General features: G+C 39.5%; 1 protein-coding gene across 2 annotated transcripts in view; it reads left to right on the plus strand.

The window, feature by feature from the left end:
- PIK3CA (phosphatidylinositol-4,5-bisphosphate 3-kinase catalytic subunit alpha) overlaps positions 1 to 23,450 on the plus strand; it is a 67,126-nt gene that overhangs the window by 20,236 nt on the left and 23,440 nt on the right. For both annotated transcript variants that reach the window (XM_024219538.3, XM_024219537.3), the window contains exons 2-6: positions 5,949 to 6,365; positions 11,359 to 11,568; positions 12,325 to 12,575; positions 13,608 to 13,853; positions 15,859 to 15,944. In XM_024219538.3, the coding sequence (XP_024075306.1) occupies positions 6,014 to 6,365; positions 11,359 to 11,568; positions 12,325 to 12,575; positions 13,608 to 13,853; positions 15,859 to 15,944 (1,145 nt within the window). In that variant the 5' untranslated portion in view covers positions 5,949 to 6,013. The remainder of the gene's footprint in view (positions 1 to 5,948; positions 6,366 to 11,358; positions 11,569 to 12,324; positions 12,576 to 13,607; positions 13,854 to 15,858; positions 15,945 to 23,450) is intronic.

Genomic DNA, 23,450 nt, shown 5'->3' on the forward strand with positions numbered 1-23,450 from the left:
TAGCTGAACTTTTGTGCCTACAAGGTAGTATGCTAGTCAGTGAATAATAGTGAACATTGTAGGACTTCACCGTTGCAAAGCCTGCAAAAGAGTGGAGCTTTTTTTCCCCCCACTGATGACAAACAACCCTCAGGATAAAGGAAGGCTGATAGGGAGGATACAGTTATTTCCCCCCTCCTCTCCCCCCCCCAACCCCCCAAGCTTGTCAGTGGGTCTTCAGCCTGCTTTTGGGGAGACACTAATATGTTGATTCTAGATGCAAGTTTAGCTCCTGCCAATAAAGAGTCCGCTACTTTGATAACATCCAGAGTTGAAAAAATTCCAGTTAATATAACAGCTAACAGTAATTATATTCCTTGATTACCAACACTAACAACTTTATACTACAGATCATGCAGAGAAGAGAATTTTCATGAATAATCTTGATGTAGGGTGGATTGAATCTGTGGATCTGCTCCATCTGCAAAAGGAAATATGCCATTGAGAACAAGCGTGCTCCTCCTCGGGCAGATTCATGGAAGAGCATGTTTATCTCTGGGATTAAGGGTGCATCCATTCTTTAGAATCATTTTGTCTTGGTGGCACAGTCAAATCACGGATTAATAGATAGTCTCTGGTGCAGCTGCCCCAGAGCTGCAGACCCTGGGAAGTGGTCTGAGGATTCAGATTCTCAACTCCATAACAGAGCCCGAGAGCCCTGGTTTGAGCTGGGATTCTCAGGACTTCCAGGGTCCCTGCTGCAGATCTGAGAGCCAAACTGCAGCTGGAGCCAGGGCACCTGGGTCTTTCAGGCTTCTACCTAGAAGCAAGGAGCCTAGAAGCCCTTATGTGGCAGGGCTGCCCCAGAACCCCAGTAGGAGCCTGGGCTCTGAGTTTTAGGCTCCCTGCTCTGTGGCAGGGAGGCTGGTAACACTGCAGCGTAGTGGAGAGTCTAGCAGTAAGAGCCCCAGCAGGTTCTGTACCGTGGTGCTGTGGATCCTGGAACACAGGCCCCCTGGCATGTTCATTGACAAAAGTTAGGTCAAATCTGTAATAGGTTCACCAAAACATTTTTCTTCATCAAAATCGGTATTTTCTGATGAAACAATGTTTAATTGGACAACATTTGTCTAGCTCCACTATTGATCTTGTTCCCCATTGCTTGTTTAAATGTTCTATGGCAATCGGATAGCCGATATATTATCTGCATTTTATCTTTTGGCAGAGATTCCTGCAAGTTTCAGAAAATTGTTATGGCTTCTTCTGATCAGATGATCACTTCTCCTGGATGATGACAGTTTGAGTGGGTTGCTGCAGGAATTCTTACTTTCAGGAAAGAAGTGGTTGAGGAAAAAATAACATTAAACTTTGTAAAGACCTCAGATGAATGTTCATGACAAAAGTGTGCCCAGTAGCCTTGGCTAATTGTATACAGCAGTTTATGACTAAAGCCGGGCAAATAACCGATTTTTCTATTTGCTGACAATTCTGAAAAGTGCAAAAAAAAAAAATTTCTGGTCAGATGAAATGTTTCATTTAGATGTTGAGCATTTTTTAATGTTTACTTTTTATAAGAAGGCTGAAGTACATTTCTAAATGAAAGGTTGTTCAGAATAGAAAAATGAAATGTTTAGGCAGGTGGGAGGTTAGGTTCTCTTCCCCTCCCCCCCCCCCCCACAAAAAAAAAACCCTCCCCCAACAAAAACAGTTCAGCAAAATTAACAGGAATTAACATGTTTTGGTGTTGCCAAATCTGCAATTTTCACCAAAAAAAAGTTTCAGTTGAAAAAGTTCATCCAGCTCTGCTTATAATGAAACCTTTTATTGAATGGAAGTTCAGTTAAGGTAGCCAAACTACCTTAATTCTGCGCTCATTGCAATACCATGAGAAAATGAGACTACCTTATCTATCCAGAACAGGGTTAGTCTTATACAGTAGAACCTCAGAGTTATGAACACCTCGGGCATGGAGGTTGTTCATAACTGTGAAATGTACGTAACTGAACAAAACGCTATGATTTTTCTTTCAAAAGTTTACTACTGAACAGTGACTTGATACAGCTTTGAAACTTTACTATGCAGAAGAAAAATGCTGCTTTTAACCATCTTAATGTAAATGAAACAAGCACAGAAAGCTTCCTTACCTTGTCAAATCTTTTTTTAAACTTTCTTTTTTTACTTTCTTAGTAGTTTACGTTTAATACAATACTGTATTGTATATGCTTTTTTTTGTCTTTAATGCTGCCTGATTACGTACTTCCAGTTCCAAATGAGGTGTGTGGTTGACCAGTCAGTTTGTAACTCTGAGGTTCTACTGTATGACAGCAAAAGCTAGAATGCTTTGCTCTTGATCTTGGGCCTTCTTTATGGTCACTTCTTGTTCACCAGAAAGTGGATGATACAGATGACTGATTTAGACAAATACTGTATGTCTTCAGACAGCATAGCTCTTAGTACTGGAAAAATGTATGTACCCAACCAAATAGGAAAATGGTCTGCAAAGCTTTTTTTTTAACTACTCCATATGCAGAGGAATGAAGATGGAAGTTAAATATGTTACATGCATACTCTTTTGTCACAATCTAAAATATAGTTGTGCATTAGCAATAATTGCAACAGGTGGTTAGTGGGGTTGGGAAAAGAGAATGCAGTTACACGGTGGTTCAGGAAGACGCTGTGACCAGCCCAAAGAGTTGGTAGTTTGGTCAATGAGGGGGCTGTGAGTTTGGTCTTGCTGGCTACTTATGGTGTCTCAAAATTCTGGTGGTCTGGAGGGGGGATTGTAACCATGATTTGGAAGTGCTCATCCCTGCCCTTATTTCTGTCTATGTACTATCTATTCCAAAATAATTTGTTACAGTAATATTCCTTGAGCTGTTTAAGAACAGAATTGATTCACTTTATTCCAGACAGCCTTCCAGTTTTCTCAAAACAAGACAAAAACACTAATTATACTTTGAAAATGTAAACAGAAATCCTTTTACTTTCCAAATGCAAACCATGATGGTATCTTTACATGCAAAAGTGGAGTGAATGTGCACATAGAATTAATGTGCGCACAGTTCCAGCATACGCTTCTAGCCCCTACTCTGTCAGAAGAGGAAACATAAGCCGCTGCTTTAGTGTCATTGTTCTAAAATAGTGACTTGCCCATTGGCCTACTTGCAGCCAACACACTCTCTTTTAGAAAACAAACACATTGACTATTTTAAGATTTGAACTTCATGAACATCATTGGCTTTTTTATTTCGAAAAATTATTTTGGGTCTGCTAAGACTTGCTGAATTGTTTGATATTGTAATCTAAAATTAAATAATTTTTGTAGTGCAGACTGTGGCCTAGTTCTGTAACATTAGGCTGCTGAAAAGTGTATGCATTTTTTAAAAATTAACAGGCTTAATCATGGAGGTTAGGATGATTTGGACACATCCATGTTTATCACTTGTTTTGCATATGTGGACAGAAAACATGTTCTGAACATGAGACCCAAATTTTAACAGTGGTAGATATCTAGGTTTGTAACATGGTTCCCCTATATCTCTCTCCTGACCATACTGGTGGTAATAAAAATAAAAAAAACACACAAAACACTTTTTGGAATATGATTTAACTATAAATTTGTTAGACAACCATAATTTTGGTAGTGTAGACTGGAGTCTTGTTCTTGTCTTGGTTGACTAGGAACAAAAGCAGTGATGGGGAAAATGTTGCCAGCCTGTCATTTCTTCATTGGTTGTACGACCAACACTTCCAGAAACGATTGGCTTGTATCCTTCTATTAATAAGTACAACTTCTTCTTCTTTTTTTTTTTTTTTTTTTTGGCTTGACACTTTTCTCATAATATATTTTTCCACCATCCTTTTGGGACATCAGAATTTCTGCATCATTATCTCTTGTCATAAGAGACTGAAATACATTCTATATAATGGCTTTTGACACTGAAGAATGGGAGAGAGGGAGACATGGATATAATGCAGCTGTGACGTGTATGAAAAAATAAAATATATAGAAAATTTGATTTCTGCATATGATTTCTAGAAAATTGCAAGATCAAGCTTGTTTAAATAGATTTACAGTAATTGTGTATTAATACATGGATTTGTTAACATAGTAATACAAACAATTGTGGGTTATTTTCCTTGCCTCATTTAGTTTTGTTTTAAAAATCGGTGAAATGGGGATGCTAATGTAAACAATAAAGAAAGCAATAGATGCTATATAGTCAGTAGAGCAAAGGACTGACTGAGTCATGGGGTCTCTCTCTCTCCGCCAAAGACCTGTTTTGATATCTTTGGCAAGTTATTTAACCATTTGCACCTTATTTCCCCATCTGTAAGAATCCCCGTTTTACCTACTTTAGATCTTTGAAATACTCAGATTAAAGGATTATATAATTTCAGTTTCACTCCTACTCTTTTGTTATTAACACCATATACAGAAGATGATTTTAATTTAAATCTCAAATTAAACTCTTATTTACGATCTAGTTGAGCAGTCAATAGGTCTGAGTGTACGTACGTAGAACTTAAAATATCCAAATCTACATTGCCTTCCTATGGGTCAAATGGAGAAATTTTTTTAACGTCTGCAGAATCTAAGCTTTCATTAAAAAACAAAAGAAAAACTAGCCTTTATGGTGATAAAGGACCTTCTAAACATGATTAGAGTGTAAATCAATGTAGCATTTTACTAAAACTGCAATAGAGAGTTCCAATGCTTATATTGCTATTTGTAGAATTTCCAAAGCTGCAGCAGAGAAGGCTGATCACAATCTTATTGCTATTCAGAATTTTGTGGACTGCAGTGAAACTGAAAAGAATTGTCACTTTCACTCTGTTGCTCCTTGAGAAAACTGAACAGTGGCAGTTTTCAACACAAAAAAAAGAGGGCAGAGTAGTGGAAATGTGCTCCTTGCAGCAGCTGGAAAGCTGAGAGAGCTATAGGATAGCAGAAACTTTCTAACCAACCCTCACAGCAGCCAGGAGGCTTTGGGGTGGAAGGGAGGAGGTCTGAGTAGAAAGAGAACGAGCGTACCTTCTCCCTTCCGGCAACCATGAGGATTTTGGGATAGAGGGGTTATCAGACACATATTAACCAAAGACTTATACCAAACAGAATGGAGGGACAGCACCCTGACAGGCATCCCGGCTCATTACTTTCAGAACATTTGGGATGGGGACTATTGACTTAATTGAGTGTTGCATGTGAACATAGGAGCTTCAATCTTTCAAATTAGTCTTACCCTAGCAGAGAACAAAACCTAGTGTTTAGCTGTTAGATAGAAGAACTTCAAAGCCTTGTGTGTCAGTGATTGGAGATGTGTATGTGGGTTGGCAAGACCACTGATGAGAATTTGGGAAATGTTTCAGTAGCAGATTACTGTACAGATTCAGTGTGTAGACCTGAAAGTGATTATTTAGCACAATTGCCTACCTTTCAATTTGTATTAAAAATAGAAACTTGGAACTGTAAAGCATAGTCATCTGTGAGGTTAAGCTATTTATAACTTACAGGTGAGCGTTTTAATTATTGGGGGTAATGTAGTGGGGAATGAAGAGAATTGTTTAAATGTGTTTCAAGCATAAGTGTGCAAATCATTTTTAATGGAAAAATTAATCCACTTTACTTTTTTGGCAAATCACTATATGCATATTGTTATAAGTTTGCAACAAGTATGAATAACATCTGTGTTGCTATTAATTGTGCCATTTGAGGGATTTAATCCATATTAAAAATATGGATTTTCCCCAGAACTTCCTTTGACATCCGACTTTGGGTTTGCCTCCCCCCACCCTCCTTGGTAAAATGCAATAATTTGTATGTCCTACCCCAATTTCATGTCAGAAGTGCTCAGATACTATGTCAGTTGGGGTTATATAAGAGTCTAGATAAAGCTGCTCTATCAGTTCTAATTTGTGAGGTTTATATCTTTCATTATAATATGTTTTAATGTTTTACATTTATTTAGGTCTCTCCTGTAGGAATCTGTGCTTAAACTGGTTTCTGTTGTAAGTTTACCAAAAGATTAAGAAGATGCCTCCAAGACCATCATCTGGTGAACTATGGGGCATCCATTTGATGCCACCAAGGATCCTTGTAGAGTGTCTTCTACCTAATGGAATGATAGTGACTCTAGAATGCCTCCGTGAGGCCACACTACTGACTATCAAGCATGAACTCTTCAAAGAAGCAAGAAAATACCCTCTTTATCAGCTCCTTCAAGATGAATCTTCTTACATTTTCGTAAGTGTTACACAAGAAGCCGAAAGAGAAGAATTTTTTGATGAAACACGGCGACTTTGCGACCTGCGGCTCTTTCAGCCTTTTTTAAAAGTCATTGAACCAGTAGGCAACAGAGAAGAAAAGATTCTTAATCGGGAAATTGGTAAGATGTTCTGTGTTTTAAAGCTTCTCTGATTTACCTAGTTAATAAACTTAATCAGCTTGTCCTCTTCAAAATACTGAAAGAGGAGTTGAAATGGGCACGTGATTCTCATCAATTGTAACTTGCTGCCATCTTGCAAAAACTGCTGCTGTCTGGCAGAGATTAAGGGTGGTGTTATGAGCTATATAGCGAAGACAGTGATCACAATAAAACCAGCACTCTTTTATTGTGTTGTGCAAATAAAAAGTTGGGATTTTAACTGCTGCAGTTCTCATTTTGGAGAGCGAGTAGGTTTTCACTAGCAGTGGAGGGATTTTTTTTTAAAGCAAAATGTCAGTGGAAAGTGTTTTTTTAAAAAAAAAAATCATTTGAAAGTGGTGGGTTTTTTTTGTTTGTTTGGTTTTGTCTTTATACAGTTCCCCAGAAATGGTTGTGGAATACTATTTATTACTAATTTTAAAACAGTAGAAATTGTCCTCTTAAAATGGGTAAAATTATTGTACAAATGGGTTCTGAACCCTGAAGTCATTCCTGTTATTGATTGTCTCGATTGTTTCAGGGAGTAGCATGTAGGGAGCTTTTGGTGTAGCCGTGTCAAAATATAAAACAGATATTTCCTACTGTGGGGTGGAGAAGGGGCTTGAAAAATCCACTTAACTATGGTGAATGTGAAGTTGTCCCTAATAAGTCATCAACTTTTGCAGACTCAAAACTTTTGTTTAAAAGGAAAAGTGTGTAGCCATTAAGGCTAGAAGATAAATTTCCAGCCATGAACCAAGTATAAGTCAGTATCTTTCTAAGTCTGTAAACAGATAGATGCAATGTCCTTCTTTTTGCCTGGTTTATCTGCAGTTTTTGTACTGGTATAACTATTTTTGTTAGGGATGTTTATTTTATTTTATTTTTTTTTTAAAGTGAAATAGTTATATCATTACAATCCCTAGTGTGGACACAGTTATAAAGGTATCTTGTACCAGAATGGTTTCTTCACCTTCCTGTATGGGTATAAGCCATACTAATATAACTGTGACGCACTTGTGGGATTGTACTGTTTTATCGCTCTCAGTATAGTGAAAGCAATACAACTTTTGTCTGTAGACACAGATTTAGTTGCTTTGGAAAATTCCACCGTGGTTCCTTTTACTTGCTTTCCATGGTAATTTTGCCATATGGTCCCAAGCATGAGCAATGAATGCCAAGGAAGAGCACACTGTAACTGGATACTGATTGTATTTGATTTATTACCTTACAGTCAGAAACAATTTGAGATTTTCAGTGAAACAGTAATGATTGAAGAGCTAACGGATGTTAGGGTTGTACCTTGTATTTCGGAATAGGTAAAACGGTACAGCTTTTGTGTGTAAACAAGCCTGTAGCTACTCAAAGCCTTCCCAATCTGCAGCAGAGTAATAGGGAACCCTGTAAGCAACAGTGAAGCTGACCAAGAATCTGGTCGATTTCACTTTGTTGCTTGTGACTTTTCTAGGTGGCAGCACAGAGGTAGGCACTGGAGGTATACACTAGGGAGGAGAACCCCAAATGGAGGCTGGGAAAGGGTTGACCAGTGCAGACAACCGCTATTCTTGCAGCAGTTAGGAGAATCAGGGAGCAGTGCCAAGAGAGACAGTGCCTCCATCCAGTGTGTTTGGGGAATTCACATTTTAGGCACTTGATAGCTGATGGTTACCAAAGATGGAGTTCCTGTGTGTAGGGTCCGTGGTCAGCACCCTGTTAGGAATCCAGAACCTTCCTCTTCATCCTAAAGTGAGCGTAGGGGAAAGAATAAATGGTAATTTTTCCAGATTCTGCCCACATGTAATAGCAGAATAAAATTAAACTCATTGTAACTACTTTTGTATTCTTAAAGATTAGAGACTGATTAGAGATTTAAAAAATCTTAAATTCTGAAGCACTTAAATTCTGATGCAGCCACTGGGCAAGTAGTTGTGATCTGGTCTAAGTCTACTCCACTCTTTCCTAGCAGATTGTTCAAAGGGGGTGAGAGGGCCTTGGGTTCTCAACAAAGCATTGTCTCTCTGGCTCCATAGCTTTGGTGCTGTTTGTTTAGTTTGCTGGCTATTAGGGCTTGAAAAGTGTATGAAGGGGTGGGTATAAGTAGATAGGGTGAGTTTGTGAGTGTGAAGGGGAGAGTGGAGGAAACAAGACAGTGGATAAAAAAAAATCATGATTTTAAAATATCAAGTAATATTTATCATTCAAATCAGATTTTTTTTTATTTATATGTTGCTAATTCTTTCTCTTCCTATTTTATATTCTTGTATGGCTAAAGTGGATATTTTCTACTTGTTTCTTTTAATTAGTTTCCTGCTTGTTAGTAGAATTTCAGATTATTAGAGTTTTTTTTCTGCTAAGAAGTTTCACACTTAAAATGAAAAAGACAAGTCCAGGATTTCATTAACATCCATACTGTGTGTCTTAAGAGCCTAACTTTTAGGTTCCTGCTTCTGAAAACTTTGGCTTGAGTGATTTTTTTTTAATAAAGTTTGCAATAACTTTGTTTAATGTATTGAAATAATTTTCTTTAACACTGAAGCAGTTTTGTTTTGAAATGACAAAGATTTTATGCTACTGAGAGAAGTTTTTTAATAAAATACAATTTTAGCCCCCAGTGCTGCAAACACTTATGCATGCACTTAGCTTTTAGTAAATGAGTAATCCTGTTGAAGTTAGTGGCACTATTCCTGTGAGCAGAGTTATGTACCTGCCTACATGTTTACAAGATCAGAGCCTTAATTTTTGATATTTTTTCTTTTGCCTATATATAGCAATTTTGGAAAATTCAAATAGGCTAGTTCATTTATAAATTTTAATGTAATGTGTTAACACAGAGTGTCTAATTGGTTTTACGTAGCCTCAATCTAATTTAAGTCAATTGTTTAAAAAGATTTAAATAATGATTTTAAATAGCCTTGTTTTTGTTTTGTTTTTTGTTTTTTTAAAGCATGCTTAGAAAAGAAGACTTCACAGAGAGAATGAGATGGGGGGGAGGAGGGAGCAGAACTTTTTCAAACCTAGGTGGGAATGTTTGGTTTAATAATGCAAATTATGGTAGTATGCTTTTGTATTTATCTATCCTGCACTGATCAACAATGTGTTTTACAATTATAACCACATCACAGTACAAAACCAGTTGGCTCACTCCTTCTTTTCTTTTACAATGTTGAGTGAGTATTCTCACTACTTGGTGTATTTGATTGACTAATAACTGTTTGGAATAATCACTACAGCAAACCAGTTTTGTATAAATGCTTTCTTCTTATCCTCCAGTCTATCAGTCTGAAAAATCAGATAACTATATTTTGTAAAATAAAATCTTGTAGATAAAACCGGGTGATAAAAATCTTCACTTTTTTCATTGAGTTTGCAACTTTACTGCTCACTTGAATGTGGCACTACAGTAAATATTCATGCTAAAAATAAGTTTTATGAGCCAATCTTAAAGCCTCTAACAGATGCATCTTAAATTTATTGTAATAGGGACATCTCAAGTGAGAGAACTTATTTTTTCCCCCCAAGGTGCCCCAAAATGTTACTTAGGATAAACTAAATGGTTAGTATAGACCAGTACTTGTCAAATTTTTGTATTGGTGACTCCTTTCACACAGCGAGCCTCTGAGCGCGACCCCCCGCCCATAAATTAAAAACACATTTTTTTTTATATTTAACACTATTATAAATGCTGGAGGCAAAGTGGGATTTTGGGGTAGAGACTGACAGCTTACGACCCCCACATAATAACCCCCCGTTTGAGAACCCCTATAGACTTTTTTCCAAGTTCAGGAAAGTTGAAAAATACAATAGTGGTCCTGAATAGGTTATCTTAATCACTTATCAGTACAGTCTGAGCAGAGGCATCATTTGCTATGGGGTGGGGGGCAGTTGGTTTGGCCCTCCGCCCAGCCTTGCCATAGCTCCTCACCAACTAGCACTGTGGTGTCTCCCCTGGACCTGTGGGGGCATTGGGTCAGGCTGTAGCTCCTACTGACTGCATTGTCAGCACTGCTCCTCGGGTGGCAGCCTGGGCCAAAGCTGAGTCTGGAGCAAATCAGGCTCAATACCTGCCCTCGGCCAGCCGTCAGTGAGGACACACTTCCCCCGACACCCCCACTCCTCCCCTCCAGCCCCTCGGATGGGAGTGGCCGAATAACCCCTCACAAGCAACTGTGGCCTCAGCAGGAGGCGGGAATGGGGATGCTGATACAACTTTGCATGCCTCCTCAATCCCCATAGCATGTTTCTGAAGTGACGCCCAGAATCTGAGGGTTCCATCCTGTAAACATTTACGTCTGTGGGTAGTCCAGCTGAGGTAAATGGAACTACGTGCTTGAGTGAGAATTTGCAGGATTGGTCCCTTGCTGAATCTTCCAGAGCTAAGTTAAGTGCCTAATGTGACAGTCAAAGCTTAAATCTTGTAGCTGTTCTAGAATATTGAAAAGTTGACGTGCAGTAAAGTAGATCTTGAAGTTATAGAAGGAAGCTGATGAGGGCTCTGAGCACACTGTGAAACCCAGTCAAGGTCTGGGGAGAGTCCTGTAACAGCAACTCCTCTGGCTAATTTAAGGAGCTTCATTGACTGACTTCAGAGGAAGTCTCATTAGTCCTGTTCTTATTGGAGGATGTTGGCTGTGATGAGGTCAGGGGGAGGCATCCTATAGTGACCCAGAAGCTCCCAGGTTACTTCAGTGAGTGTATGCCGTTCTAACCCTTTCATGTGCTCCTGAATGCAGTGCTGCCAGATTTACCAGGTATACTGTTACCATTATAAGGTTGATTTCATTATACAGCATAGCTGCAGGAGTGGAGGACTAGTGGCTAATATAAAGTGTGAACAAGTATTTTGAATTGCTTTTATAAGCTGCTTAAATACAGGATGTTTATTCTGTAAGCAATAGAAAAATAGTATTTCTATGAAAAGTGTACTACAATATATTTATTAGTCACTGACTATTTAAGTATTTTTTCAATATCTTAGGTTTTGCTATTGGCATGCCTGTCTGTGAATTTGATATGGTTAAGGATCCAGAAGTCCAGGACTTCAGAAGAAATATTCTTAATGTTTGTAAAGAAGCAGTGGATCTTCGAGATGTGAATGCACCCCATAGTAGAGCATTATATGTCTGTCCGCCAAATGTTGAATCTTCACCTGAACTGCCCAAGCACATATACAGTAAACTAGATAAAGGTAAAACAAATGTTTGCTATAATGACTTAATGGTACTTATTTCTATTCACAAAAATTTCAGTTAGTACGATTCGTGATGGCCGACAGGTGAATTGTTATTTATGTAGTATATTTAATACACTGTAGCAACGTCTTACAATTTGGTTACACGCTTTGTCTTCAGTCAGGATAACCTGCTTAGTAGGAGTTGAACTCAAAAGAAATGCCACATTTGATCAAGCACATAGAATATAGAAAATTGAACTAGGAAAACTTTTACAGCTTGAGTTATCCAGTTATTGCACTGATTGATGCAACTGTTTCAGTGATTATGTGACAGGGTGGACTGATTTGCCAGCTGCTATTAGCATTTTTGTCTGAGTTCAGAAGTGTCTCTAATAATATTTAGAACATGTAGAATTAAATGATCCTGGAAACATAAACTATCTTTTAGTCCTTAGTTACAGAATAGACATATTGTCAGTGGAAAAAGATTGGCTGAATAAGTACTAGTTGTTTAGAAATAGTTTTGTAGTTAAATGACAGTTTGAATGTACATGTACTTGGACAGTAAGACCAGAATGGCTTTTTCAGAAGTCCATGTAAGTAGAGTCCACTGAGCACTTTTGCAGAAGGTTCTCTGCACTTTGGGCTGTGAATTGTCCCTGCATGTTCTTTCAGTAAGGATTATGACAAGCAATTTCGAGTCTGACCAGTTTCTTTAGAAGACTATGTGTGGGCAATAATAGAATCTGATGTTATTTCACATTATTCCAGGGCAAATAATAGTGGTGATATGGGTAATAGTGTCCCCGAACAATGACAAGCAGAAATATACCTTAAAAATCAACCATGACTGTGTTCCTGAGCAAGTTATTGCTGAAGCAATCAGGAAAAAAACACGAAGTATGTTGCTGTCATCTGAACAACTAAAACTCTGCGTTTTAGAGTACCAGGGGAAGTATATTTTAAAAGTGTGCGGCTGTGATGAATACTTGCTAGAAAAATATCCTCTGAGCCAGTATAAGGTGAGTTACTTGTTGTAAATTAATAGATTTATTTAAAAATACACTAGAAGAATTAAAATTGGGAGGGCAGTAAGGGACTGATGTATTAAGATTATGTGACTGACTTAAGTTTCATTTCTTAAACTAATTCAGAAGGCAGAAAATGAAAATTCATATTAGCCAACTAGCTTAAATTTTTGTGCAATTGACTTTACTGTGTACAGTTAATTGTAAATAAAAATGCAACGGAAGTGCTCAGCTTTGGTCTACCCAGGCTCCCATTGAAGTCTGTGGGAATTTATTCTGATCGAGTAAGAGCCAGTGCTGAGCACTTTTGGAAATACCACCCTACATTCCTGAGAGAGAGAATGCTAAATTACAAAATAGACATTACTACTGTAAATGACATTTTTATTTAGAAATAGATATTCTAACTCCTGTTTGCTTTGTGGTTATTGAAATAACAATCCTGAGTATCCCTCCACTGCAGAAATTATAGGTAAGTCGTTTTTAATTTTTCTTTGTCCCTGGGTTTCTCTCTTTTTTTTCTCCCAGCCTTGTGGTTTTTTGTCTTAAGTAATAGCTATCACTTTGACAGGGAACCACTGGATGGAAGAGTGGGTGAGCTGCTCCCTTTGGAGCAGACATCAATGTTACTCAATAGACCTGGTGACAGAGACTGACTGAGTTGTGTTGCTTTCTCTTTAGAGACTGTACCTCAATTGTAACACGACACCTCCAGCCCTTTACTGCTAGCTGGAAACATGGAATTCAGATAGAATGTGCTACTGCTGCAGACATTAATTATTTTTTTCTTAAAATTTGTATATCATGCTGCCTGCTTGGTCATGTGCAATAAGCTAGTTAAAAGCATTGGTGTTGTAACTGAAAACAATGTAAAGGATGCTATAAAGATAACTGCTACAAGAGCTCATTAAATGTAATTTTTTTAGTCTTCTGGATTGTATATACACTTTCCTTTAATATTTTTAAGTGTTGATTACAAAGAAAATACAGCAAAACAGTCTTCTTTTTTTCTTCCAACTATTGCAGTACATAAGAAGTTGTATAATGCTTGGCCGAATGCCCAACCTGATGCTGATGGCTAAGGAAAGCCTTTATACCCAGCTGCCACTGGATACCTTTACAATGCCATCTTATTCCAGGCGGATCTCTACAGCTACACCATACATGAATGGTGAAGCTTCAGCCAAATCTCTCTGGGTCATAAACAGTGCTCTCAGGATAAGAATTCTTTGTGCCACCTATGTAAATGTAAACATTCGAGACATTGACAAGGTAAGTGAAATTCTGAATGCAAGGATGTTAAATTATTGCCTAGAATCAGAATGAAAACACTGAGCCACACTCAGTTCAATAGGCCTCTCTAACAAAATTAGGGAATCAGTTGGTCAACAGTATATGCTGATACCTGCTACTAGTGTTGATTAGGGGCCTAACTCACACTTCAAGTCAGTGGAAGGACTCCCACTGACCAGTGAGTATTGGACAGGGCCTTAGCGCATACAGAGCACACCGACAACTAGCAAAGTTTATATTTTCAAAGCACATTTTCTAACTAAAAGTACATGATAGACCAGGGCTGGGCAAACTACAGGCTGTTTTAAGCCGGCCCTCGAGCTCCCCAGCGCAGGATCTGGGGCTTGCTCTGCTCCAGCACTCCAGCCGGGGCACAGGGTCGGGGGCCACTCCACACGGCTCCCAGAAGCAGAGCTATGGCCCCCCCTTCAGCTCCTATATGGTCCAATGGTCCCCTCTGGCGCTCCAATGGGAGCTGCAGGAGTGGGGCCTGCGGACGGGGCAGCGTGCAGAGCCACTTGGCTGCACCTCAGCATAGGAGTCAGAGGAGGGAGGTGCGGCTTCCAGGAGCCGCTTGAGGGAAGCGCCGCCCGGAGCCTGCACCCCTGAGCCTCTCCCCACGCCCCTACCCCAGCCGTGATCCCCCTCCCACCCTCTGAACCTCTCGATTCCAGCCTGGAGCACCCTCTTGAACCCAAACTCCTCATTCTGAGGCCGGACCCCCAGCCGGAGCCCTCACCCACGCCTGGAGCCCCCTCCCGCACCCTGAACTTCTCATTTCTGGCCCCACCCCAGAGCCCGCACCCCCAAACACAGCCCTCACCCACTCCTGCACCCCAACCCCAATTTTGTAAGCATTCATGGTCTGCCATACAATTTCTATTCCCAGATGTGGCCCTCGGGCCAAAAAGTTTGCCGACCCCTGTGATAGACCATCAAATAAGGAAAAAATTATGGTTAAGCTGCAGTGTATTTGAAAAGGCCATATAGACGCCTCTTTAAAAAACAAAACAAAATTGAAAGTATCTTCCAGAAGTTAAGTGGTGTGCGCACACGCTGCTCCCAATGCCACCATTTTTTCTTTTGACATACACAGAAGTCAGTACATAAATTCAGGCCCATGCTTTCAAACTTGGCTGCCTAAAGTACCTAAATCTTTCTTTAGGTATCCAAATACATTACCTGATTTTTCAGAGTTTTTAGCACCCTCAGCTGACATTAATTTCAGTGGGTACTAGGAATTACATGACACATTAGAAAATTAGGCCACTTGTTTTAGACACCTAAATCTGAGAATTTTGGTCTTATTCATTTAATAAGAAGCATCATAAAACTTCTAAAATTTTCCCTTTTACATATTACTGTAACTTACAATCTGTGAAAACCAAAGCATTGAGGCTGGATGCTTAGCAATTTGTAGTATCAGGTCTTAATTTGGTGATTTATCTAAAATAAACTTGGGGAGAAGCAGGAAAAAATAAGTAAAGATTTTTCTTGTGTATCTTAAAACAACAAATACTATGCTTAAAGAGCCATTACTGTAAGAACTGGGACATGTTTACTACCCTTACTTGAAAGAAAGAAAGATTTCAGCGTAAACTGTTACCACCCTAGCTCTTTTGCGTGCTTGGAAGTTGCCCAGTTTATCTTCCATCCCCATGGCTTGCCCTGGTAATCAAGGATAAATTCCAGTTATGTTACTACTTAAAGTTATTTGAAATGCAGTCATAACTAACTTTGAAATGGTGATGCAGAGATAGTAAACTAAAATTTTGTACTAGAAGCACAGTAAGAATACTTTACAGTATGTGAACTCATTTATGCCATATAGCTTTTTCTCAAATTGATAGAAATTAAAGTGTGACACATGGTTCTAATCAGCATCTAATAGTGTTGGTGTTTACAGTAAAATCTTTGTTCAGACTAGGGTCTAGCATTCAAATGGGCTATAACAGGTGATAATGCTTAAATACGTTATTTTCAGATCTATGTCCGAACTGGTATCTACCATGGAGGAGAACCATTATGTGACAATGTGAATACTCAAAGGGTACCTTGTTCCAATCCCAGGTAAATAATGTTACTGTAACAATTCAGGGAAATCTGATTTCCAGAGTTTTCTAAAGCAGAAATAGATTGTCAGTACCAATTTTTACCATCAAACAGGGGAGTATCATTAAGATAGTAGGCCCCACCAAGAGAAAAAGCAAGCCTTATTTTCTAAAAGGAGGTACTGAAAATCATTTATCATAAACGAAAAACGTTCTTATTTAACGTGTATAGCTGTCTAAGAATTCTAATTAATCACTGGAGTTTTCCTTTTAAATTGATTACTCATTTCCGTTTACAAATTTGTTTAATTGGATTAATTTAGGCTTTGCAGATCTTCATTTTGGCTTGTAAAATATTATGTAAAAGCAGCAACCTTTTACTCAACAGGTCTGTTCTCTACGTGTATTCAGAGTTTTGTCTGTGACCCAAAAATTTGCTACATTTCCCCTTTTTGTTTTACAATACAGAACCAGCATAGCTACTGAAAATTGAGCTAGATTCTGTTCTGGCTTGTGACTTGTTAGCAAAGCTCCAATTGCAAGTTCACATTCTGCTTGTAACATGCAACAGTTTTTTTCAGAGGGTTGCACAAGTGTTTGCCCTGCAGAATCTATCACTATGACAAAAAGACAAACATAGCTTGACTTTCAGATCCCAAGGTGTGTTTGCAGAGCTGGCTGCTTAACATACTGTCTTCTACCACTTGTTCTGTTGATCTCACACTAGAATCTGGGTACATGACGGGGTTCCTAGGCAATATCACAATACAAACAATCTGTTTGGGCAATTGTTTTTCAATGAGTGAGGCATAATAAACAGGGAACCTCACAATACAGTTTAATAGAATCACTTCTCAAAATAAAACCACACTTTGTCAGGGGTCTCAAACACGATGCGGCCCACGGAGTTATTTCCTGCGGCCTGCCATAGACGCCAAGTGCACCGGCAGCCAAGCTCCCCTCACTCCCCCGTCCCCCCTCGTCCTCCCCCCCGAGCACACCGCGTCCCCACTCCTCTGTCTACTTCCCAGTGCTTCCTGATTCTAAACAGCTGTTTGGTGGCCCTTAGGACTTTCCAGGAGGGAGGGGGGGAGCATGGAGGGGCGGCATGCTTGGGGAGGAGGTGGAAAAGAGGCAGGGCTGGGGCAGGGATTTGGGGAAGGGGTTGGAATCGGGATGGGGAAGGGGTGGGAAGAGGCGGGGCAGGGGCGGGGCCTCATGGACTAGATGAGCAGTCTGAGGTATGAAGTTCAGTATGTTTGATTCTTTGCTGTGAGTAGTTGGGAAGAATATTTGTTAAAAGTGGCAATGTATTTTGTAAGAATAGTTACTTTAAAAAGTTCCTGCCATTACAGCTATGTTGATAGGCTGTTAGTGTAGATCATCATCAGTGTTACTGACCACATAAGAAATAGTTACAGGTGTTTATATTTTACTAAAACCCCTTTTTGCATTACAGTTTTTAAAAAGTTAATATTGACTTTTAATAGCATAGTATATTACTCTTCATTTTTTACTATACTTTTGTATCGTTGTATGAAAAGGTTTCAGTGATGCGGCCCTTGGGCCAACGTACTAGTCCTTATTTGTGATTTGGTGATTTGAGTTTGAGATCCGTGCTTTAAGTGGAAACCTTTTTCACTATCAACATGTTGGATTGTGATTTAATCAATGTCCACCAACCCAACACAAGCCACTAGGGAGGGGAAAATGCTGTTAGGGCTTCAGGACAACTGGAAATCTGGAATTAGGATGCCCCTGAAATATGGCAGGGAATAGAAAGAGCTTTAAAAAATATAGGAATAGATACTGTTAGGGGAAAAGAGTTTTGTAAGTGAGAAGAGAAAAGTGTATAAATAAAAATACAGAGGAAAAGGTGGAATTGACATACACTGTGGCCCATGTAAAGAAGAGCTACGAGGCAAAGAGAAGATCAGAGAGCAATTCACTAGAATGGAAATTAATTGATTTGAAAACCTAAATAGATTAGATCTACTCTGGTTGTGTCTAAAAACGAAATGTGGAAATTCAAATGGTGGTGATGTAAATACAAAATGTGTGTGGTACGAATGTATGCCAGTGAATTTAAAACAAAGGTCTTAATCTCTAAAAAGTACTTTGCAATTTCTTCAGTGCTCGCTCTCTGGCTCTAATGATAGTTGTGGGGCCTCAGTATCTGCTTGGATCAGACCCAGAATGTATTCAAAAATAATTCCAAATTCACATTTTCTGTCTGATTGACCTTGCATGTCTTTAGAAAAGTTTATTAGTTGGTACTTAAATTTTGCTTGCAAACACTACTGCTCTCCAAGGGAATGAATAGATATTCTATTAGGCCTGTTAATTATATAATATATGGTTATTGAAAAATAATTTCTCTCCCCCAGTAGCTGTGGTTCAGTTTATCTGCAGTGTTAATATAGTGTATGGATGTTTGGGGAGGAAGTCTCTCTTTAGGGAAAGAATGATGAAAGGTGTTAGTCCAGAACATTATCATATTCATTAAAAAAGTTTTTTCCATTCTTTGTCTTCAGCCACTGGCTCTTCTCCAAAGCTCTTGAGGCTGCAAGATAGCCATTTCCCCCCTGTATTGTAATTTCAGGGGAAGGAACTTTCAGAAAAAGTTGCCCCTCCATATCCCTAGTCTTCTGATACCAGGTACTAGTAGCCAACAACAGGGATTGCGGCTGTATTGGGGGTTCTGAGTTGTGTAGTTCTGTACTGACTGCAGCATGAATCCACTTAAAAGGAATCTTTTCAACCATGCTGTACTTTAGCTCCCTACTATGTGAGAGGCTGTGCGCACTTTTGTTTTTCCATCCCTGAGAAGATCATGTGGATGGAAATGAAGGTGGCTTATACTGACAGCCGCTGCCTCTGAAGTTTATGCTCATCAGAAGCTTCATGATAGGCCACCCTTTTCTCTTGGTGGAGGATTATATCACTTGATATAGCTCATTTGCGTTCCAGAATCTGCATCCGTATCCCTTTTGCATTAGCCTCTTGCAGGGGAGCTTCATCCACCCAAGACAAGAAACCAAACATAGCAGCACTATACTGGTTCATGAGAACCAGAAAGTGAATTGACTCTAAACAGACTGGTCTAGTTTCACTATCCATGCTGAGTAAACAATACAAATGGTAAAAAAATAATCTAATGTGACCTACATTTTGTTAATAGGAAAATGAATGATTTTGTTAGTCTTGGTTTAACTCTCCCATTCACCAAAAGAGCTGTTGATGTGGAAATTCACCAAGTGCTGTTCTCTCTGATCTCTCTGTTGCTGAGTTCCCCCTCCCAGACTATCACTTGGTCTTTTTCAGTATCGCTTATTGGCACACTCCCCCTGTCACTTGACCTTTCCATATTTTGAATGGAATTCTTTTGAGGGGGTCAACAAGCATCTGGGCAAGGGTGATCCAGTGCATATAGTGTACTTGGACTTTCAGAAAGCCTTTGACAAGGTCCCTCACCAAAGGCTCTTAATCAAAGTAAACAGTCATGGGATAAGAAGGAAGGTTCTCTCATGGATCAGTAACTGGTAAAAAGATAGAAAACAAAGAGTCAGTTTTCACAATGGAGGGAGGTAAATAATGGTGTCCCTCAAGAGCTTATACTGGGACCAGTGCTGTTCAACATATTCATAAATGATCTGGAAAGGGGGTAAACAGTGAAGTGGAAAAGTTTGCAGACGATACAAAATTACTCAAGATAGCTAGGTCCAAAGCAGACTTTGAAGAATTACAAAACTGGGTAACTGGGCAGCAAAATGGCAGACGAAATTCAACTCTACATACAAACTGATGGGGTCTAAATTAGTTATCACTCAAGAAAGAGATCTTGGAGTCATTGTGGATAGTTCTCTGCAAGTATCTGCTTAATGTGCAGCTGCAGTCAAAAAGCTAACAATGTTAGGAACCATTAGGAAAGGGTTAGATAATAGGACAGAAAATATAATGCCACTATATAAAGCCATGATATGACCACACTTTGAATGCTGCATTCAGTTTTGGTTGCCCCATCTCAAGAAAAGGTATATTAGAAATGGAAAAGGTACAGAGAAGGGCAACAAAAATGATTAGGGGTATGAAACAGCTTCCATGTGAGGAGAGAGAGAAGGACTGGGACTGTTCAGCTTGGAAAAAGAGACAACTGAGTGGGGATAGGATAGAAGTCTATAAAATCATGAATGGTGTGGAGGAAATGAATAAGGGTGTGTTATTTGTCCCTTCATGTAACACAAGAACCAGGGGTCACAGGATGAAATTAAAAGGCAGCAAGTTTAAAACAAAGAAAAGGAAGCACTTCTTCACACAACGCACAGTCAACCTTTGGAACTCGTTGCCAGAAGATGTTATGAAGGCCAAACTAGGTTCAAAAAAGAATTAGATAAGTTCATAGAGGATAGGTCCATCAGTGGCTATTAGCCAAGATGATCAGGGATGCAATCCCATGCTCTGGGTGTCCCTAAGCCTCTGGCTTCCAGGAGCTAGGACTGGATGGCAGGGGATGGATCACTCAATAATTGCCCTGTTCTGTTCACTCCTGCTGAAGCATCTGGCACCAGCTACTGTCGTAAGACAGAATACTGGCCTAGATGGACCCTTGGTATGTCCCGATATGGCCATTTTGACATTCTTATTTCCAATCCAATGCTAACAACTTGTCTGCTTTCAGCCTTCTCTTCTACTGTTATGGTGGTTGATTCTCTGTTTCTCCTCTCCTCTATCCACCTTATCTCCCTTTTCCCTTTTATTTCTAAGGTTATTGAACACATTGTTTACAATTGCTGTCTGGAGTTCCTCCCTTCTAGTTCCATCTTAGACCCTCTCCAGTCCAGCTTCTGTCTCTTGCTCTCAAGTGAAACTGCTCTTGCCAATGGTCTCTTCTTAGCCATATCTCAGAACTAGTACTCTATCCTCATCCTCGTTGACCTGATAGTTGACCATTCCCTTCTTCTTGAAATCTTATCCTCCCTTAGCTTCCATAACTGTTTTCTCCCTCCCCTAGTTCTCCTCCTAACTCTCTCATTGCTCCTTCAGCGTGTCCTTTGGAGGATCTTCATCATGCCATCTCCCAATTTGGGGGGGGGGGGGAATTCTGCAGGGCTCTGTCCCTGGTCCCCTTCTCTTTTCTCTGGGTAATCTCCTCCACAAACACAAATTCAACTCTCTGGGGCCAACTCACAGATCTACCTCTCTACTCCAGTCTCCTTCTGTCCGAACTAATATCTTAGCGTATCTCTCTGAAATCTCTTTTTGGCTGTCTTGCTGTCAGCTCAGGTTCAACATGGCTACAAGAGAGCTATTTATCTTCCCCTTGAAGGCCTCCCAGCTGCCTCCTTTCTTTTTCCTGTGGACAACCCCACTTGCCTGCCTGTTGCTCACACTCATAATCTGGTGTCATCTTTGACTTGGACCTCTCTCTAGATCCTCACATCCAAGCTAGATCAAAGTCTTGTTGGTTCTTTCTGCATGACAACTCCAAGATATAACCTTTCCCATCCATTCACACAACTAAAACTCTTGTTCAACCTTTCATCAATGCATATCTCAAATACTGCAATATCCTTTTCTCTGGCCTTGGTTAATTCAGTCTTACCGTTCAGAATGCTGCTGCAAAAATCATTTTCCTAGCCTGTTGCTTTAACCATGTCACCCCTTTCTTTATGGCCCTCCACTGACTTCCCCTTCTGTCTTGCATCAAACCTGTTACTCATCTTCACTTTCAGAGCCCCTTGCAGCCTGCGCTACCTATCATCTCTCATTCACTACCAAGATATTGACTCTTTCCTCCGATTGGTCAATGATGACAGCATCCATCCTCTAATTGTTAAGTTTTCAAACACCTTTGTGCTTTCTCCCATGCTGCCCCTCACACATTAGAGGAGTTCCGAGTAAATAGTTGCAAAGCTACATCAGTATCCTCCTTCAAACTCTCTCCTTTTCTGTGATGGCTCCAAAAAAATGAACAAAAACTAGGCCACTGGTGCACAGAGGCCACAGCCTGTCATTCTGACCATCGTTGTCTCGTGTCCTTATATTCCCCCATCTATCTGTATCCATCTGTTTTGTCTCTTGTTTTATACTTAGATTACAAGCTGTTTGTGGAAGGAACTGTCCTTTTGTTCTGTTTGTACAGCACTTAGCACAGTGGGTTTCTGATCCATGACTTAAGACTCCTAGGTGCTACGATAATACAGGTAACACAAGAACTAGGGGCCACCAAATGAAATTAATAGACAGCAGGTTTAAAACAAACACAAGGAAGTATTTTTTTCACACAACACACAGTCAAGCTGTGGGAACTCCTTGCCAGAGGATGTTGTGAAGGCCAAGACTATAACAGGGTTCAAAAAAGAACTAGATAAATTCATGGAGGATAGGTCCATCAATGGCTATTAGCCAGGATGGGCAGGGATGGTGTCCCTAGCACTATTTCCCAGAAGCTGGGAATGGGCGACGGGATGGATCACTTGATGATTACCTGTTCTGTTCATTCCCTCTGGGGCATCTGGCATTGGCCACTATCGGAAGACAGGATACAGGGCTAGATGGACCTTTAGTCTGACCCAGTATGGCCATTCTTATGTTCTTAAATAATATCAGTCTCCTTTTAAGCAGAAATCCAAAGAGTAAGGTCTATGTAGAGCTAAGGGAGCACTATTGATACACTTGCAACTTTTAAGAACTTAATGTTCGCTTTTAAAATGCTCCTTTTTAGCATTTTGTGTTAGCTTTTCAGTTCTTCCATGAGCATAGTCAATTTTTAAAAGCTGGTGCCCTCTTCGAACAGAGGAAATCTAACTTGGCAACCCAACAAAGAAAATATAATTATGCATCTTTGCTTTTGTAGGGTAATAGCCAAACATATAAGTTGATATATTCAACATGTTTTAAGAAGTCTGTAACAACAATAATAATGATAATACTTGGTAGTTCTGTAGAGCCAAATTCTGCTCTTTGACACCCAAGTGTAAATTTGAAGTAACTCCATTAACTTCAGTGAAGTAACCCCAGTATTAGTGTTTGTAGCAGAGAGCAGAGTATGTGCCTGTTTATTATTTATATGGAGGTTAAAAGGTGATGGAACTCCAAAAATTGCCTTCATGTGCAGAGTATGTAATGCTAGGGAGCTATTGAGATGAAAATCCCTACTGTCACTTATAAAAGACTGTAAAATTTCAATCCTGCTGCTCTGTAAAATGGAGCATTTGAAGAAACCATTTGTAATTATAACAACCTTTACAGCCTTATTTTATTAGTTACAGTGCAGTAATTGGTTGCACTCACTGTTCTTCAGGCTTCTCTGACTTTCATTGGCTAACAGACATCCTGTACTAAATTCAAGTATTCTTCTCCAGTGTTGTTAATTGTTTCCTGTGCAGTCTCAACAGAATCATAATTAATATAACTATGCAAATATTTGGAAAGTATCCCATTAGCTAGCTAGGAAATTATTCTTTCTTATTACACTGTTGTACAGGAAGTATCGCTGTAGATCAGAGATATTCAACCTTTTTTT

The sequence above is a fragment of the Terrapene carolina genome, unplaced genomic scaffold (assembly GCF_002925995.2).
Source record: "Terrapene carolina triunguis isolate 2854851 unplaced genomic scaffold, T_m_triunguis-2.0 Scaffold88, whole genome shotgun sequence".
In the NCBI taxonomy this organism is placed as follows: Eukaryota; Metazoa; Chordata; order Testudines; family Emydidae; genus Terrapene; species Terrapene triunguis.